The sequence below is a fragment of the Phacochoerus africanus genome, chromosome 5 (genome assembly GCF_016906955.1).
Source record: "Phacochoerus africanus isolate WHEZ1 chromosome 5, ROS_Pafr_v1, whole genome shotgun sequence".
NCBI classification, from domain to species: Eukaryota; Metazoa; Chordata; class Mammalia; order Artiodactyla; family Suidae; genus Phacochoerus; species Phacochoerus africanus.
In genome coordinates, this window is record NC_062548.1 from 96200030 (window position 1) to 96220579 (window position 20550).

The following is a 20550-nucleotide window of genomic DNA, read 5'->3' on the forward strand; positions in this document are numbered from 1 at the left end:
TAAATAATAAAAGGAACAAACTGCTAATACAACAACATGGATAAATCTCAAGCGTTGTACTAAGGCAAAAAAGCCAAATACAAAAGAGTATACTCTACACTACAAAATTCTATTTATATGAAACTTGAAGAAAGAATATCTCACCTATGGTGATAAGAAGCACATCAGCACTTGCTGGGACCAAGGGTAATAGTGGGGATTGTCTGCAAAGGGGCACAAAGGGAACTTTTAGGCTAGAGGAGATGTTCATCTATTTTGATGATTAATACAAAATATATGAATTGGTACAAACTTAGCTAACAGAATGAGTGCATAGGGTGATTTGAAAAGTTACACTTCAGTAAAATTTTTTTAAACAATTTATAGCTCCTATTTGGAGCCAGATGTTTTAAATACTGTAACTCTGTTAACCTGCACTTTGCAGACAGGGATACTGACATTCAGAAAAAGAAAGCAATCAACCAGCATCAGAGTTCTTTTTCAGTGAAGCTAGGATTTGAACCCAAGTTAACCTGGCCCTTTCTGCTACACAAGACTTTTTTGTTGGTGTCTGCCATTTTCCAGAATCATTCTACAAAAGTGAAAAGTGACAAAGGGAAGGATTAAGGCTGTGAAAGCTTCCTTTGATGCCCTTTAAATGTAGAAGAGAGAATTGTATGCCTAAACCCTTGGAATTGCATAAACGAGAGCCTAGAGTCATTTTTCTACTGAGATAGCCATAGAGGAGGGGAAACTTCTTCTTTGAATATTTTTTTTCACCTTCATGTTCCATTATACAGACTCAGTTCTGGTTAAAGATAGTGATGAGACTGGCTTTGGTTCAAGGTTTTGCAAAGCTAGCTGCCTGTTAAGTTGCAAAATAACTTAGTCAGCATTTGGGAAATGTAAGAGTTGAGCCAATTAAGTTGTCAATATTGACCCAGGTCAAACATGAGTTAGTGTCTAGAAGGTGAAAGTCCTTATCTCATTTCCTGTCATCTATAAATATTCAGAAATTAAGTATTTTTGCTGTATTTATTGCTTCAACCAAGAACACAAGAAGCCGTTTTCTTGTCACTTTGGGGGTTGATGTGGTTTTAGTGTTTCCATTAAGTTTCCTTATTTTCAACTGTTTCTAGGTGGGTCCTCAAAATAAACTCTGCAATATCTAATGGCTGCCCAGATCAGAAAGAGAATAATTTATTAGCTTTGCATTTATATGCTTGGTTTTGTTTTTTGCTTGTTTGTTTTCGCTTTGATTTCTTTTTATGTGTTTGAGGTGGGGGAAACTGATGAAGGAAACAGTTTCCAAGATCTAGTGATTTTATGGATGCCTGCAACTATAGATTCATTATGCTTCTCCACATCTTCATCCTTTCTGCTTTATCCATGAAGATAGTGTAGCATTTCCTTTGCTAGAAGGAATTCCAAGGAAGGGAATGCTGAAAGAATATAGAAAAGAGCCCTGTTGTTTTAATCAGCTCAGGCTGCTGCAATAAAATACTAGGCTGGGTGGCTTAAACAACAAATATTTAAATCTCACAGTTCTGGGATTCCAAGATTAGAGTGCCAGCATGGTCAGGTTTTGGTGAGAACCCACTCCCTGCCTTCCTTCTGTATCCCCACATGGTGAAGAGGGAGTTTCAGCCTTTCCATCCTTTCATGTGGGCGCCAATCCCATCATGAGAGCTCTACCTCCATGACCCTGTCCATTTCCAATGTCCCTGTCTACACACTCCACCACACTGAGGATTAGGGCCCTAACACATGAATTTGGTGTGGTGGAAGGAGAGACCCATTCAGTACATACCATCCACTACAAGCTAGCAAGCTTATAGTAATAAAGATGTGTGTTGTAAATTCTCTCTTGCTTGGGAAAGGTCAGATATGCCCTCATTAACAGCTTCCATCTCTAGGATTTTCCAGCCTCTTGGAAACTTGATGCTCTAAGTCATTCGTGGTCCTGGTGACCTCTGTTCAGTGCCTTTAACTCAGCAGCTAAATCTTACAAGTGGCAAGGCTTGACAGCGGTCACTCAAGCCAGGCTTTTCTGGCTTGCTATCAAATACAATCTTCTTCCATTTTCTAATCAACAGCCAAGCAACATCACCCCGTCTATCTTTTAAGACTTCTGCTTCCCCATGCTTGCCCTTCTGACCTTTCTTGACAAGGCAAGCTGTGGGAGAGAACTTCAGATGTGTTATATTTGCCAGGGCTCACAGATATACCCAAAGTGAACTGGCCTTTTTTTCCTCTCTTCCAGTAATTCAAAGTTTGTGTCTACTCAGAAAAGATACAATTAAGGCAGCATAATACTCTAGTTAAAAATAGCCTCATGACTCTGCCCTAGAGACACTTGCTAGTTTTTTTTTAATAAAATAAAAAGATGCAATCTAAACACAAGCTTCAATCGATACACAAACTATTTATTTTTATATCCTCATTTAGCCCATGCCCATCACAACCACATCCATCTGGGCTATTTATGACTTAATAAGATACTTTAAACAGTAAAAGACTCAAATAGGAAATGGACCCACTTGCCTGCCCACCCATCAACAAACTACCTGAATCTTATACTATATAAACCCCTTCTGTGGTTCTCAGAACCACCCTGGCTAGCTTACCCAGAAATCAAATGATTGGAGATGGGTTTTTATAGTTCATACCATTCCAGAAGTTAAACAGGTAGAGAGGAAAAGCAGAAGACTGAGGGATAAACTCCAGAGAAGCCTAAATGAATAAAGTGGAAGTTAAGCACCCCAGTGGGTCTGAGATTCTGAGAGAGTCTGGGCATAGAGAAAGCAATTGGTGATGCCAAGTGCTTTATAAACATGTAATTTGCACTTGGATGTGAGCGTGTTTTGAAAAGTTAAAAGTGCATACAAATGCAAGGTATGAATAATAAAGAGAGCACATGTGTTCTGCTTCCCATTCATGGCTTCTCAAGCTCAACCCCATACTGATTACAGATCTAACGTTTCTCTCTTTTCATATTCCTTCAAAGCACCTAGCGTGGGGCTGGGCACACTGAAAAGATGATGGCAAGTAAAGTTTGTGAATTTGTCACCTCCACCTCTTAAGTCTTTTCCCAGCTTTTCAGGATCTTCTCTCCAAATCAGTCTCTCAAAAATTATTTTTTTTATCTTGTTCTTCATTCTTCTTTCTCAGTAAAGATAACAGCATCTGAATAATGTATTTGCACTGAAATTCTAAGGAGTTCCTGAATTGGATCCTCCCAGACAGTTCGCCTTTTTAAAAAGACAGAAAGTGGGTATGTCAGTTCCAAAAGATTGAATTGCTCATAGTGGGATTTTAGTCAATGTGGCACATATGCTTAAGGAGATTTGTTTTAATACATGAAAAACCATATCTAAACTGACTTACTTGTTTGGACTGTAAAGTCCATGTGTACATGAACAGACATTTGAGGGAAAGATGAGCGTCTTATAATCATAGACATTAGTGCCTTCAAGATTCCATCTACTGGAACATGATGGAAGATAATGTGAGAAAAAGAAAGTGTATATATATGTGTGTGTGTGTGTGTGTGTGTGTGTGTGAATAGGTCCTTTGCTGTACAGCAGAAATTGACAGAACACTGTAAATCAACTATAATAGAAAAAACAAAACTCATACCAAAAAAATACCATCTACTGAGGACAAGATCCATCATGGTCTGACTGGCCAGGTGGAAAACTCAGGCTAGTATTTGTTTTTCCTTTACTGAGTGTTAAAAATCAGGGTCCCAGTCTTCATGTATTTGTTTAAAATTGCCCTCTTATACCATCTCTTATATTGCCCTTTCTGCTTCTCTTCATATGTACAGATAACTTATCAGTCTAATCAAGTGAAACACATAAGATGTGACTTTTCATTTAGTAAAGCAGACATTTGCTCTGAAGAAAAAAGGATAGTGGCTTACCGCCGCATCAAGTTCCATAACAACAACAACAACAAAATCCTGCATAGAGATTAAGTTATATCCTAACTTCAAGGAAATGAGGCCAAATCAGAAATCACCAGTTGGAGCTTTTTAAAGACAGGAGATTTATAGACTTCAGTCAAGTACTCAAGACAAGTGCAGGCTGATGGATGACACCAGCTAATCCATCAAGTGATTTATCAGGGTTCACGGCGTAAATGATTGTGACTTCCATCACTCCCTGAACACCTGTGAGGATGAGGCTTGTAGAGCTAATATGCTTCCTCAAGCTAGGGACACCTCCTCCAGCTAGTGTATGCGCTGTCGTGTTTGTTCTGTTCTATTTGTGAACAACTCTGAGAGAGATCAGGCACACTCCCAGAAGCATAATCCTTCCATTGGTCATTAATTCCACAAATTCCTTTTGAGTCACAAAATGTATCAATGAGATGAGGAATGACTTGATGAAGCTTATGTGCCAGTCACTGCTAGATGCCCTGGGTGATAAAGATACCAAGTCTCTGCTCTCAAGGAGTTCCCAAGGGGAAAAGCAACAATCAGCCGTCATTTGTTGAGTGATTATTTTGCCAGAAACTGAGGTGAGCCATTTTACATGCATTATCTTATTTAATTATCATAACCTCATCATCTCCATTTTACAGTGAGGAGATCGAAGTCAAAGGGGTTATGCGACTTGCCCAATGTCACACATCTAATAAGTAGTGCGGCCAGGATTGGAACCCAGACTTTCTGACTCCAATGCTTACACAGTAATTTATTATTCTGTAATATCTACAAATGCAACAAAAGTAGTCCAGATAACATATGATATAGAAGTGTGATTATCTTGCTTTCTAATGGAGAGAGGCAGGATTCATAGAGTCCTTTTCCATTCTATTTATAGTGGTAGTTTAAATACCTTTGTACTGGTTACCTATTTTACAATTTCAAAAATGCTTGATATACCTATTAGCACATTTAGTCTCACACACCAACCCTTCAGTGGCAGGTGAGACAAGAATCAGAGCCCATTTCACAAGTGAGGAAATGAAGTTCAGAGAAGTTTGGTGACTGGCCTGAAATCAATACCTAGGAAGTGATGGAAGTCAGCTCCCTCAGATGCCACATGCTATACATTTTGTCTATACAATGCTTTACTTTCTGCAATGCTCTCATTTATTAAAGGAAAATTACATCTTGAGGGTCTTACAGTCACCTTAGTACAGGACAGTAACAAGTGTCATTAGCACAGAGTGTCCAAGTAAGAAGAAAAAAGTAACCCTTATATTTCCACCAAGTATATAAACTTTATATGCAGGTGTTTTTGTCCAGCATTTCCCATACTTCCCACTCAGTCTTGAGTATTCCAAAGTGGGGAGAAAAAAAAAAAGCCCTAGGAGTGGATGGATGCCCTTGGAGTCTGGTCCAAGAAATGAAAATCCAAGTGTAAAACTAGCCTTTTCCATGCCAAAGAGGAAATGCTCCAATAGAGTATCCATTATTAAAAACTAGCCCATGCTATCTCATCAAAACATCATTTTTAATGGAAAAATCCCTAGTCAGCTATATTTATTGGCTTTTCTTATTACTGTTTTTGCCTACTTCTCTTTGTCTCTCCTAGGAATTACTATTTTATTAACATGTAGATTCAACCAGAACTTCTTAGCCAAGATACAGAATTTCATCTAAGCAAGAGAGGGTTTTTTTTTTAGTTAAAGTAAATGAACATTTTATGAGTTTCTACTAAGTATCTTCTACATCTTGGCATCTCAAATGTGGACACAAATCACCTGGGGATCTAACTAATACTGAGAGTCTGACTGGGAAGGTCTGGGTGGGACCTGAGATTCTACAGTGCTTACCAGTTCCCAGTTGATGCCAACACTGCTGCTCCATGGTCCAGATGGAGTAACAAGATTTGAAAAAGTAGTAGTCCTGTGTATGGAGCTTATGCTGGAAGATTCAAGAGAAATGGCCCTGATTCATTGTAGTTGTCAATAAATACACATGAAACAATTAGAGAAAAGCACAGAAAAAAAATGCATAAATATGCTCCATTGCTCTAATTGAATGATAGACAATGGAGAAAATTTTCTTATTATCTTTGTCATTGTCAGATCACATTTAATAGCAAAAAACAGTCCTCATTTTTTAAATTATAACTAGACAATATGAAAGTGTCTCAGTTTATGAAAGCCCCTCTCGGTATTCTGGAAACACAGTTGAACACTGAAAAATGTAATTCATGTACAACTATTTCAAAGGCAAACACACTGTATAGCTCATCTGGGCAAAGTAAGACTGAGCACTCCTTGTGGCAGGCTGTCTATATTTCAGGCAAAAAGGAGAAGACTGAATACAAGCATTTATGTCCTGGCAGCTTGAAATGGACAAAGGTCAGAGGGAAAGTGCAAGTCAAGGTAGCACTTGTTTCATTCAGATCAAATGCAGCTACAGCTCTAAGATGAGGTGGGAAAGAGATGGAGGAGGGCAGCCAGAATGCTGGAAAGAAACAAAGAGACCTTCTTTGTGCTTTACTCCTTCAGCCAAGTCCCAGAAACATTCCTCACAATCAATGGTGCTCACAGGAAACCTAGAGCAGAATGAAAGCTATGCTGGTCTGCATAAGTTCCAAGGGAGGAATACTGCAGAGCTCATCACTGGACTGAGATTGCCATTTAATGCCCTTCCTCCACAAGTCATTCATCAAGTTTATAGCATCAACAAGAGTTCATTACCATGTTCCTGTTTTGCACATTCTTGAACAAGGTTATGCCTCCAATTTTAAGTGTGGTGTATAAAAGGAATGAGGGAAAGTAGGAGGGTGAAAAGGTTTCGGGAGGGGATGGTAATAAACAGGAGAGATGCTCCTCACCAACTGCAAGTGTGAATCTCCCCCACCTACTTATGACTTTGTGCAATCAGGAAGAACAACACTTCCCAAACTCTCAGATTCATTCTTATTAGAAGTTCCTAAGCTCCATTTATCGATCTATCTATCCATTCATCTTTCAGTCAGTCATCCCTATTAGAAGCTGAAAGAAAAGATAGGATTTGGTTCTGGCATCCAAGAAGTTTGCGATATACTTACAGAAATGAGAGGAATTCATGTGAAACAGAGGTCACAAACCAGAACAGAAGCAACCTCTAAATGTTGCTGTCTAGACCTTGGGTGATGAAAGCAGTTCAAAGAGGTAGGAGTTAGATCAATGTGGAACAGAGATGCCAAAGAAGGTTTTGTGGAGATTGTAGGATTCCTGTAATCAAAGGGGAGAGGGCAAAGTGTTCTGAGTGGCAGATATAAGTGAAACAGATTCAAAGTCATAACGGGGATATGAGGTCTCCCTAAAGATGTCTGTAGGCTCCCACAGTTCTTGTCTTTTGATCACATTATGCACAATGGGCTCCCACTGAGCTCTGAAAGTTCAAACAGGAATAGAATAAAATAACCTCCATGCACTGGGATAACTATCTAATTTCTTTAGGATATTGACTCCTTTAATGCCCCACCTATGATTCTGTAGTCAAGATGCTAGGAGCTCGTCCATCAATATCCGGATAGTGTAATGGTCTGTGTACAATAGACAGACTCAAATTACATCAAAAACTGTTTACTTTCATTGACTTGGGGAAACTTTTTTTAAGGAGACCAGCTCTCCATAGAGAGATGTCCCTTAGGCTGGCTGTATGTAAACACTAAAGAAATGGAAGATTTATATGCGTCCACTTACTTCATTCTAATTACATACACAAATCAGAGTACATGTAAAGATCACTTCAGGGCCTTCATTGTCCAATCTCTGTGTTTTCATAGATGGCCTTCCCTGATTAAATAATAAACACATACCACTACCATGTCCCACTCAGAAGCACAGATAGAAGAAATGGCCAACCTCATCTGGGGTAATTTGGTATAACCAGACCTCTTAACTCCATGAAGTACTTCTCCTTTCTGAGCAAAATTCATCATGCTCCCTAAACTCAGGCAGCACAGAAGTCAGAAAGGGAAATACTCTGTTCCTACTCAAACACAACAGTGTTTTCCTGATCTCCCCTGAAGAAAGCCAAGTGAATGCTCACTATTCTCAAGCCGAGTTTCCTCCATTGTAGAAATAGGAGAAAGTCTTGGTGTGCTGTTCAAAATGCTCTAAGATCTGCTATATTCTTCTTTCTTTTCATAAACTGTTATCAGCATCAAGATAAAAAAGAGGCTATGTTTGATCAGTGAGTTCATAAGTGACACTATACCATAGCTGGTCTTGCCTCTTGGCAATCCTCTATTTAAACAATGCAAATGGTAGGATTTGAAAGAACTAAATATGCTGCTTCCTCAGTCCTTCCTCCTTATCTCTGTCTTTTTAGTCCTAAACCGCTCCTTCTATTATCCCTGAAATCTAGGGATGACCAACCTTAGAAATACATTTGGCTCTTTAGAACTTAATATACCACAATTAGAGCCATAAAAAAGGAAAATTGTTCTTCCAGCATTCACTAATGTATGACTAAAAGTAAAACCATGACCCTCAAAAGACTACAAAAGGTACAGCAACAAACACTTGTGTGGGTTCTGTAGCCATCCTATATAGAGGCGAAATTTTTGATGTCAATGAATTTTTCAGCACTTTATCAAGAACACTACTGAATTTTGACAACCAGCTTTTGCTAAATTGTTACCCTGTGAGACACCCCCACCACCAATCTAATAATCCTATTTTCAGGTTCAGTGTTCTACCATCCCTTCTTTGGCATTAAAAAAATCTCCTCATTCTCCCATTCACTTGTCATCTGTCCTGATTCTCACTCCAAATAATTCTTAAGCACCAGAGTAGATGATTATCTTTAAGCCACAGGTTAAAGGCCCCAGAACCAGGTCACTGGGAAAAATTTCAGAAGTTGAAGTTTCAAAATCACCATCTCTAGACCCTGGAGTGTAAAATACAATATGGAAGAATGTGCACTGGCTTTGCTTATGTCCCTGTAAACATTGCCAAAATGAATTGCAATGTAGATAATGGGATGGTGGTTAAAGTACTTTAAGTCCACTATCATTGCACCATTTCTCCAGCATGTTTTCTTCCTCTTCACTTCTTAAAACTAAATGGCCCATGATGAGATAGGAAGGAGCTCCCCTTTAGGCTGAGGGAGTCTATTCCCTTCCCTTCAGGCAAGGAAGTCAAGAGGGTAATCTCAAGGAAACAATCTATGTCCTTGTCTAGAACACTTCTTATCAGATTCCCTTTCAATTCTAGAATATCCTATTACATTGTGTTCTGGCAATCCCTATCTTTGTATCTTCTTTAGAATAATCTAGAGATATTTTTAAAATAAAATCCTTCAGGGTCATTAATCAAAGGTAAGATGAGGACTGAAATAATTCATGCAGCTTGGAAATCTTATAAGATATATGCACATTTTCCGGAAAGGAGACACGGTCTTGGTTCTGCCCATCCTAATTGCAATTTCCATTTTCTGGTATAACTCAGGATTTCTGCATGGCAGGAGGAGCTCCCTGACATGTCACCCTCAGAAGCTGGACTAAGCAAAAAGGCGTGCTGTCTCTTTTCAGAAACAGCAAAGGCGTGCTCACTGTAGCATGTAAACATTTTATACTGAGTGAATTCCATTTCTATCCACACTCATCACAAATGAGTATCACCAAAATGTTCAAATACATATTCACAATACGCCTCTCAAATGCATTATATGAAAAAAAAAAAATCAGAGCTAAGCAGGAGGCACAGATCCATTTCATTTAATTAGAGTTTCAGAGAAGCCTAAAGAAAAAGGTCTGTATCTCCTTAAGTGTTCTGTTTCTGTATGAGTATAGCTGTCTTGCATTGTCAGGTGGTTTGAATTGAAAATGATTCCAACTGCAAAGCCTTTAAACCTGAATGTTTGACTCAAGTAATATTATCACAGACAGACAATAAAAGAAACCATCTAGCCCAACCCTATTCCAAATTTTGTACCAGCATCCTCTTTCCCTTTATAATAAATCAGAATAAGAGACTATTTCCTTTGTATCAATGCCAGAGCCCTGACTTAACCCTATGTTAGGAAATCCGGCCTTGCTCTCAGCACATCCTCTGCATGTGCCTTTTTTTTTTTTTTTTTTTTGGTCGTGCTCTAAGCATGTGGAAGTTCCCAGGCCAGGGATCAAAACCACATTAGAGAAGCAACCCAAGCCACTGATGCAGTGACAATGCTGGATCCTTAACCTGCTGCTCACAAGAGAACTCTGCCCACTCCTTATTCTGCTTCTCTCCTGCTTTATTTTCAAATCCCTTTGAACATTTCTCCCCATCAGCCAGATCAGGCTCCTCACGGCCCCATATCCTTGCTGTCTCCTTTCTCACCTTCTCATATCTACCCATTCTCTTCCTCCACCTTCAGTACTACCATGCCTCTCTCCACATACATAGCCATTTAACACGCGGTTCCTCCTGCCACATAGATTTAAAAGCACCTACTGTGCACTAGAGATTGGAAAGACAACAATGACCAAGACCAGCCCTTATGGATTTTACATTCTTAGAGCAAGAGACAGAAAATGAACATTACATTTTTTAAAAGGAATTGAGTAACTTATAGAGAGATGATAAGTTCTGAGTAGTGGTGGAGTTGGGGTGGGGGAGATTAGAGCTGGGTGAAAGGTATCAACAGGGCTTCTTCTAAGACTTATTTCCTGGCCCATGGTCCAGTCACAAGATACTCAAATTCCATGTTGGTCATACCATACTATAATATGTTTGTGGCCAACTCTGCAAGAGTTCCATGAGCCTATTCCTAGAAGAAACCTAACCACAACATATATTGTTTCACAAAGCAATGCGTCCTTATGTACTGCCTGCCTTCCTTTGGCAACCTATAGCCTCTCCCAAGCTATGAAATCAGGAATGCTGACCCTGATGGAAATGGTTTCAGTTTTCACAATTATGATAGGATTTTTTTATGATTATAAAAGTAATACATGCTTGTTGTAGAAAAACAAAGCAGAAAATGATTCCACACAATTCTATAATAACACATCCACTGTTAGTATTTCAGTGAACAACCTTTCACAATTTTTCCTCTGTTGACTGACATTTTTCAAAAATGAGATAGGGCGTTCTCGCCATGGCTCAGCAGTAATGAACCTGACTAGTATCCATGAAGACGCAGGTTCAATCCCTTGTCTTACTCAATGGGTTAAGGATCTGGCATTGCCATGAGATGTGGTGCAGCTCAGATCCTGTGTTGCTGTGGCTGTGCTGCAGTCCAGCAGCTACAGCTCCAATTTGACCCCTAGCCTGGGAACTTCCATGTGCCATGCGTGTGGCCCTAAAAAGACAAAAAAAAAAAATAGAGATTATGCATGCTCTTTTGTAACTCTTTTGTAACACTTTTTTCATATACTTGCATGTTGACAAAATATTTTAGAGGACAGTGAAAGATGTTAAAGTGTTAAGACAAGGATAAGAATCTCTAATTCAAGAAAACCAGAACTCATCTGTGACTATGATAAGCGGAAGGGATCAGACACCAGTCTGGGAAAAACATAGGCGCCTACAATGAACATACCACCTTGATTTTCAATGAAAAGCCTTGCAGAATGCAGGAAAGAAAGAAAAGAGTCACAAATACAAGAAAAGTACATTTTTAAAGTCATTTTGGAAAGATGAGAGAGTAGGTCATCGTGTGTGTGTGTGTGTGTGTGTGTGTGTCCCTGTGCCCTCCTCCATGAAGGCTGATCTTGGAAAGCACAGTAGACAGAGGTCTCTCTAAAGGGGCTCCACAATACGTTATCTTTACTGCCAATGGATGTTGAATGTCATTAGAGGGAAGTCATTGTAAAAGACATTGGCTCTCTAGAAAACAAGACTGGCAAAACAAGAAAAAAGACAACCATGGGCTTCCTCAAAAATTGACCAGAAAACTAGGATGTAAAGAGCCCCTAGAGACACCTGCTGCCTGGTTACTCGGCGATAAAGAATCTGTTGGCTGCATCAACATGTGCAATTGTACTTGCTACAACAGAATAACATGAAAAAATTGCATCCTGGTCCTACGCATGTTCTAAAACTTTACCTTAGATTTATGACTAGGATATGTACGGGGTTTTGTGCAAATAGATTTGCGAGCTATCAGAAGAATTCTGGCATCCAGCATATATTCACATATATGCACATATACACACCCAATCATAAAGCCTTTCCTGTTAGTGCTTAACACACCACCATCACAATTTATTTTATGTTTCTAGATAATATAAGAAAAACTATATATGTATATGACTGGATAACTTTGCTGTACAGCAGAAATTAGTACAATCTTTTAAATGTACTTTAATAATTTAAAAAAAGAATTGATACCTACTGTAGAACACAGGATTGGGTCACTTTGCTGTGTAGCAGAAATTGAAGAAACATTCTAAATTAGCTATACTTTAATAAAAAAGTCATTTTTAAAATAATGGATATATGTATATGTATAACTGATTCACTTTGCTATACCACCTGAAGCTAACACAACATTGTAAGCCAACTATACTCTAATAAAAACAAAATAAAATAATTCCAGGTCAAACATTTAAGCGTTAAAAAATCATACAAAAATAAAATAAAATTGGATATCAGAATTTTTTTTAAAAGAACTCTAAAACTAACAAGCAAATAAATCAAGTTCACAGGATACCAAGTTAAAATACAAAGAAAGGTCAGTTGCTTTCGTATGTGCCTGCAAAGAACAGCTGGACTTTCAAATAATTTTAAATAACAAAATTCCATTTAAAAAAAATTCTTTAGTCTCCATTTTTTCCTCTCTACTGTTCTAAAAGTTGTATTTTCTATTCATATTATTTTATAATTGTTTTATCATTTTAAACCCATATTTATCAAACCCTAAAATTAATCAGCATCACTTTACTCTACCTGCACAACACAGCACTTCAAGTGCTTTAACCCTGGCCTTCTCTTTGCAATTTTCCATGTCATTTTTGTAGAGCACTTTAGTTCTATCTTGTTTTTAAATAGCTCCTAGTTTTTTTTGGTTGGGGTGGTGAGGAGTGAAAACCATTACATATGGAAGGGATAAACAAGTTCCTACTGTACAGCATAGGGAACTATATCCAGTCTCCTGGGATAGACCATGGTGGGAAATAATATTTTAAAAAAAGAGTATATAAATACGTGTGACTGAGTCACTTTGCCGTACAGCAGAAATTGGCACATTATAAATCAACTATACTTTAATACAATTTTTAAAGATAAAAATAAATGAATAAAGAATATTAGCAACATGATATTACTGTGAGAAAAACAAATCATAAAACATAATAAATAGCCCCAAATTAGTACCATTTTAATTGAATAATTGTTTAATATTACTATGATTTGCTAGGCTTTTTCTATTAAACTCTATTTGTTTCTTCTGGGTTCAATTTTTCTTCTTGTTGATGAAAACTGTTCTTTATAACTTTCTGCATTGTTTTTCATGAGCAAGCATGTATTGCTTTTTTAATTATTAAACGTCCTTTCTTAATTGTGGAAAACAACACCAATAGTCCTTTACATGTATGAATGGTAAGCTCTCTTCAGTCCCCCTTTGTGTATCTGAAAATGTCATCTCCGCCCCCTCCTGAACTATTAGTAGTATTCTTCGTGAATTTATATACCTGTGTTGACTAACCAATTAACCAGAATTTCCACTCAGCAAACAACTCTATTATCTTCTAGTCTCTACCTCTGCCTATGTGAAATCTGTTGTCGTCCTAATTTTTGGTAGTCTTTCCTCTCTAATAGATTTTAAGATTTTTTTCTCTATAGTTTCACTATTGAGTATGGATTTGTTTTGGGGTTTTTTTATGCTTATGGTTTAGTGATTTCCTCAAACTAAGGCGGTCTTTCCTCAATTCTGAAGAATTTTATTATCTCTACCCTCTTCATTCTTGGTTTTCTCCTTCTGGATCTCCTATGAAATCTATGTTGGAACTTCTTATACTATCCTGTTTCTTATCTTTCCTGTTTTCCATCTGATTGTCTGTGAGCTGTATTATAAGAGATTTGCCCTATCTATTTTGCAATTCACTCATTTTGCTTTTCATTAGGTCAAGTCCATTATTCAATCCAACTAAGTTTTAAATGACCTGTGTATTTTTATATTGATATTTTTCATTAATTTTTTCTCAAACCTGTCCTTTTCCACACTTTCTTGTTTTGTCCTATGATGTCTACATCTTCGTCTCTTTGAGCATTTAAAAATACTTAATTTAAAATATTTTGTAGTCATTTTAGTCCCCAGGCATGAAAGTAAAATTGTTCTCTCTCATATGGCATTTCCCTGTATGATTTGTAGCATTTACTCTCTGCCCATCTTAGGAGGGCTGCTGAGGTGTGGCCAGTGGGAGTCCCCCGCTCTTCGTATGGAAACATCTTAACAGATTGCTTTTCATTTGCTGCTGTTGAACATTTTCATTTCCACCAGTTTGGTGTGATTTCTCTAGGAATTTTTTGGCTTCAGGGTTTGGTATAAATTCTCATACAACATAACCAAGTGTCACTGGCCTGGTATTATAAATACTTGCAGGTGACTATTTCCACTCAGGGCCTAGGCTGCTTCTTTGAGGTTTTCTCTAGTCGCTAAGTGGAATTTTAGAGTCTTCCATTTCACTAATATGCAGCTTTTCCCTACTATTGACTTTATGCTGGTAGGTCAGTTCTAGCTCCCCTCAGAAAAAAAATAAATAAATCTGCAATTTGTGTTCACCTTCCCAAGTGGGTTTTGAAGCTCTAAGACTCAGCCATTAACCTAATTAGAATGTTTCCCTTTGTCTTTCAGCTTCAATGTACACATACCATTCTGACCAGGTTGAGCATGGTGTTACTTTCATAGTTTCTAAATTGGCCATTTGGCTTATTCTATCCAGTATTTCTATGGGATATATCCAGAGGTAGAGAGAGAGACCCTCATCTCAGACTTCCACATCATCCAGAACTCCCAAAACCATGGTTTCACTCTTTGCGGCAGTAAATCACCCTCCTTTAGCTCTCATTTGAATACAGGAAGATGTCAGAGGGAGGTAACTAACATCTTAGTGGAAATATAGTTTATGTTACATTCTACCTTGACAAACGGGCTGCCTGATGGTACTGAGCATCTCAAGGAAGACGGGATGATAGAAAGAGGGAAGAAATTGTAGAAAAAAAGATGCTCAGTACATCAAAGGCAACTTTTCTCATATATACTGTATGCATATGTGAAGTCAAAATTTCCATAAAAACAGTATCTAAACATCAAAGAATGTATTCAGCAATAGAAACTGAACAAGCTAAACCATAGCACTCTCATGTGAGAATAGCTGAGAATCTAATACAAAGGACAGATAAATATCTTAAAACAATGGGATGAAAAGAAGAGGTTGGGATAATGGATCTAAGAATGATAACTGAGTCAGTCTAATCACAAACCAGGCAATTTATATTACTATAGCAACTCAAAGCCAGGTAGCACTCTGCCTGCATTCCTTATGTACTTTGCCTTTACAAAATATAGTTAATTTTTCAAAGCACTTTCCTACCTATTGTTCATTTATCCACTTGGTACATGTTGCTAAGTCAGTCCTCATATCATCCTAAAAAAAATTGATGAAATAGGCATTAATATCTCCACATAAATCACAGCAATACTCATATCCCATTTAAGTTAGTGGCCCATGGAACACAGCTAGTTTATTGAAAATGTAGGTGTAGAACATGCTTTTTCTGACTCCTAACCCTTTTCCCTGGCCCACACAGAGCATTAAACTGGTTTTACCAGTTTACATATGGGCACCATCGAGGAAAAGTTGACCCAAAGATTGGACAGAAGCGTATCTGGCAAATGGTTGTTCCCTTTCAAAGTACGGCTCTCAGGTTGGTATTAATCTTCCCCAGGGCAGAGCCTGTTCCAGCTTTCCCTTTCCCCTAGCTCCAAGTGGGTCATAGTCACAAGGGTTTTGTGTTTTGGGACAAATAGCGGTAAAAATCATATTTTAGACTCCCAGAATCATAACAGAATCTGAAGTTGCAATGTTCAACCAGCTTTTGAGAAGCTGGGGTATCGAAGTAAAATAATATTAAACCGATGGCTGGCAGCAAGAACACTTCTCATGAGAGTCTATGCAAGCACTTTTGAATAAATCTCTGGGGAACACTGCTTAGGTGTACAACATAGTAAAACATTTAGGTTTCAGGTCCAGAGTAAATACACAAGCAATGAATATAAAGGATGACTGGAGATGATGAAACAGAGATCAAAAATAACAAATCCCTTCTTGGTGGTAATAAATTTTAGATCCCAAAAGAAAAAGGAGGCAATTTTCTGGAGAAGCAAAATGTCAGCCTCTGTTTCCCTCATAACAATTTCTGGATGTGGTTGTGGTGGGAAATATGAAAAATAATGAACCTTGTGGATTGTCCGTGCAGTATAAATAATCACAGCTAAAGATGTTGGTTAACGTCCACAACAGATAATCTAAAACATATAGTAACATGTTCTTTCTTTTTGTTAAAATCTAGCATATATAGCATATATATCTGCCTGCGTATAAATTGATTACAGATGATTGTGGGGTCGGGGGAGAATGGGAGGGAGAGAGGTGTTGCTCAACCCTTTTTCATTAAAAGAAATGAAAGCTACATGCTTGAACTTGCTGTTGATGGTCACTTGAAGCAGAAGGTAGGAAGTTCTACAGCTTTCAATCTAAGAACTATCTAAAATGCCCTATATGCTCAAAGATCTCTCCTATTGGCTCGCCAGTGTTCTTGGAATTCTTATCTTACTCACGATTTAAAGATTATAGTCCTTTATAAAAATACAAAGCTGATGTCTGGAAATATAAACTATCATCACCCATGAAAGTCTTGAGCAGCCAGGAAACAGTTACCCTCTCGTAAATAAATGATCTCTTGGGTCTCTCCATTCATTAGGAGTTACTCTGTAATTCTAAAATTTGATAATAGGATAAACTAACAGGCGGGTAAGTTTTGACAGAAGACTAGGAATCAGGGTTGATAAACAACCTTAAATGCCACTTGGTATAGGTAGAGTGAAGGGATGATTAAAGCCAATATGGGTATCACCACGAAGTCCTCTGTGATCCAAATGCTTTCCTGGTGGGAGGTAGGAAGGAGAACTTTGCCAAAGAGTTACATCCCACAGCTCTTCTCCTTAAATGGGCATGATGTTAACGTATATAAAATGTTCATTGTCTTTGGTCCATTCTGTCACTGGTAAAGACCTTTTGAAAATGAAAGTCAGTGTGAAATCAAATAAAGTACTTGAGAAAACTATGCCAACAGGGGAAAGTTACATGCAAGGACCTCCTTAGGACATCGTTTCTATTTCTGCCCTCTCCTGTGATTCTCAGTGATTTGTCTTTCCAGCAGCATAGGAGAATATAATTTATCTTTAACATAGTTACCCCCGTTCTAAAAGAGCAACACTTTGTATAAAGTATAAAGCCTATAAAGATCAGCATTGATGCTTAAAGACGGAGACACATCTAATGTGGTATTGGGTAGCCACTCAGATGGTGCTGCTTCCTGGTAGTCAGGAGAGGAAGCAGCACCATCTGAGGCATTACATGGGGGTGGGGAGGGGGGGAAGCAGCAGAAGGGATCCTTCCTGCAAAATAGAATTTTTATATAAAACATCTTTTCTGATTCATCCTAAATGCCTAAATTCTACCTCCCAATAGCATTTTATGCATTGTGTCACTTTCTATCTAACCCCTCTATTTTCTCTGGAGGATACAGAAATTCTGGGTCTACAGTAATGGTTCTTGGAGTGAATTTATCAAGTTGGTTCTGAGTTTTGAGATGAGTTTTATCTCAAAAACAGGTATCTGGAGGAAAAGCATAACAGGAAGGAGGGAAAAGAGTACAGAAGTGGGCAGGGAGTGGCGGGTCCTTCCAGAAAGGTTAGGTAACAGTCATAACAGCACAGATAATAATCATTCCAAAATATGTGTTTATGTGTTTAATGCTCTACAGTCCGACAAGTGCTTTCACAGATATCATTTAATTTGGATTTTGATTTTATGAAGTAGATACGAGAATTATTTATTCACTTTACACATGAGATTTGGAGACTAAAGAGTCTCATCCCAGTCACACCATTGATAAGCAAGTAGGAAACTAAAACCTAGTGCCAGCTGTGGATTCTGCACACACGACCTTTTTTAACAGTGTTTCAAGTGCCACAGAGACTCCCTGCTAGAGGAGAGAAATTGAGAGTGTTAACCAGAGGATTAACAGGTTGGTTTTCCTTAAGCACCCAGGCTCTTCTTAGGGGTCCTGTAATACTCTGATAACCCAAGGCTTGACCACATTGCATTCCAAGGGCTCCAGCTTTCATCCTTCCCATGTTAGAACTAGCTTCCTTCCACTTAGTTCTTAGGCAGAGGATAGCTGGGGAAGAGGCCAGGGGGTGGGGGTGGGGCCATTAGGCAGAAAGTCAGTCACTCTGGGCCCTCCTGCTGCATATCCAACATTTGAACTCTCCAGAAGCTGGGTCTTGACTCCTCCACACAAATGCTCCCACAGAGTAAGGCTCTGCATTTGTTTTCTAAGATGTTGCTTGTGTCTGACACATGTCTACAACCTGGCCACTAAAACGATCACCTCATTTCATCTTTTCCTTGAGTGGATGAGGTCTCAGGGCTCCTTATTTCACCAGCCTGCGATGAAATCATGGCAAGTCACAGATGTGGTTTTAACGAGCTCTAGGAAGGTGCCAAAAGTACTTCTACTATCTGCTTCTTTCTGCCTAATAGTCCCAATGACTCTTTTGCTTCAGCTTTGCTCCCTATTAAAACGCAATCCTCTCCCCCTCAATCAGGTTTAATCAGTTGTCAGACACTAACACACGGGCATGGATGAGTTTTTCCTCTTTAAAGCAGAGACCAGTGCAGGGAGAGAGGGAGAGGAAGCCACTGACAGAAGCTTACCTGATGCAGAATTCAAGGCCAGCAATACTTCCCAGAATCCCTGGAGCCACCCCAGCTCCCACAGCCCCCTCCAGGCAAACTTGGTTGTTGACCAACCCATTTCCTCTCAAATACCCTTGCTTCCTATCTGCGCTAAAAACAGCTCCCCTGGTTTTCCTCTTCATTAACTCCTCCTTCAGCTACTATATATCCTCACTTTCAAGTTGATGATTTTCAGTCTTTAGTTTTATAAAGTGTTTGGGGACCAGAAGAAAAGAAAGCCAAAACAACTGAACATCTCTCAGCCTCCAACCCCCAGTTCTTGTTGGCAGGTTATAAACTGTTGCTACTCTGAGACATCTTTTTAGGTTACACAAGCAGCAAGCAATAAAGGGCTCGTACTTAACACTGGGGAGAGATTTTTCAATCGTTTCCTCATTGTCCCAGCACTTCCCCAGCCCTCTTTAAACACTGTGGGGCTTACTCTGTCACTGACCTTGTCTAATCATATTGATTGTCAGCAGTTGCAGTCTAATTGGAGAGCAAGTTGCTATGGTAATTCCTGTGTTTTATGTCTTGCATTTCAAGACACAATGATCCTAAAAGGAGGGAAATTGCTTGTGGCTGGTAACAGAGGAAAACATAATTAGATATACAAATTGTAAAATGAATATATTCAAATAAATTCTTAAATCTAAATCAGGATTTGATGTAATAAATTGGTACCAGAATTACTACCAAAGGAATATTTGGTCATGATGTTTTTCTTTTCCTCCAAATAATTATATATTTTTAGGAGAAAAAAAAAAACAGAAAATGTGTTATGGACAAGCAAGAAGGAGGTGGCTATCCAGAGCTTAAAATTAAGATCCACAACCCTGGGATGCTATACCTTGTATTTGGTAGAACATCAGCACGGGAGCTGGCAGACCCAGGTTTCACTTCTCCTTACTTGCTGTGTAGCCTTAGGTAAATCACCTAACCTTTCTGTGCTTTTCTCATTCTTTGTTGACACTTGAGATAGTAGCTTTTGCCTTTCTCATTGACTTAGTGAATCCACAATCACTGGTTGAACAGAAAACCTTGAAAAGCAATCACAATGGAAAAGACAACAGTGCAATTCCTATTAGATAAAAGCTCTGTGAAGGCAGGAATTGTAGTCTCTTGAATATGTCTGAAGAAGAGGTTTTCAAAGGAATTTGAGATTTGATGCCAAAAATATTAAAGCATTGTTCATACCTATTCCCTCCGACTCAATAAAATTCAAAATCTACTGAGTGCCATGCCTAGATTTAGTGCTATTGAGAATTTGACAATGGCCACAGTTCCAGTCCTCAAGGGCCTCCAGGCAGAAGAACAACTAAAGTGACTGTTAGTCCCACTATGATAAAGACACAAGAAGTGCACTGGAGAAGCTCCAAAGAAGGCGGAAGCTTACATGATGATGGATTTTCAAGGCTTTCTGTTCAACCAGTGATTGTGGATTCACTAAGGCAATGAGAGAGGCAAAAGCTACTATCTCAAGTGTCAACAAAGAATGAGAAAAGCACAGAAAGGTTAGGTGATTTACCTAAGGCTACACAGCAAGTAAGGAGAAGTGAAACCTGGGTCTGCCAGCTCCCATGCTGATGTTCTACCAAATACAAGGTATAGCATCCCAGTGTTGTGGATCTTAATTTTTTTTTTGTCTTTTTGCCTTTTC

At 38.6% G+C, this 20550-nt stretch overlaps 1 protein-coding gene across 6 annotated transcripts in view; it reads left to right on the top strand.

The window, feature by feature from the left end:
- FSHR (follicle stimulating hormone receptor) overlaps positions 1-20550 on the top strand; it is a 169094-nt gene that overhangs the window by 84947 nt on the left and 63597 nt on the right. The window contains exon 1 of one of the 6 annotated variants that reach the window (XM_047782107.1): positions 15526-15792. The exons of the other annotated variants lie outside the window; for them this stretch is intronic. Coding sequence (XP_047638063.1) covers positions 15761-15792 — 32 coding nt within the window. The 5' untranslated portion in view covers positions 15526-15760. Of the gene's footprint in view, positions 1-15525; positions 15793-20550 lie in introns of those variants that run through there. 6 annotated transcript variants of the gene reach the window in all.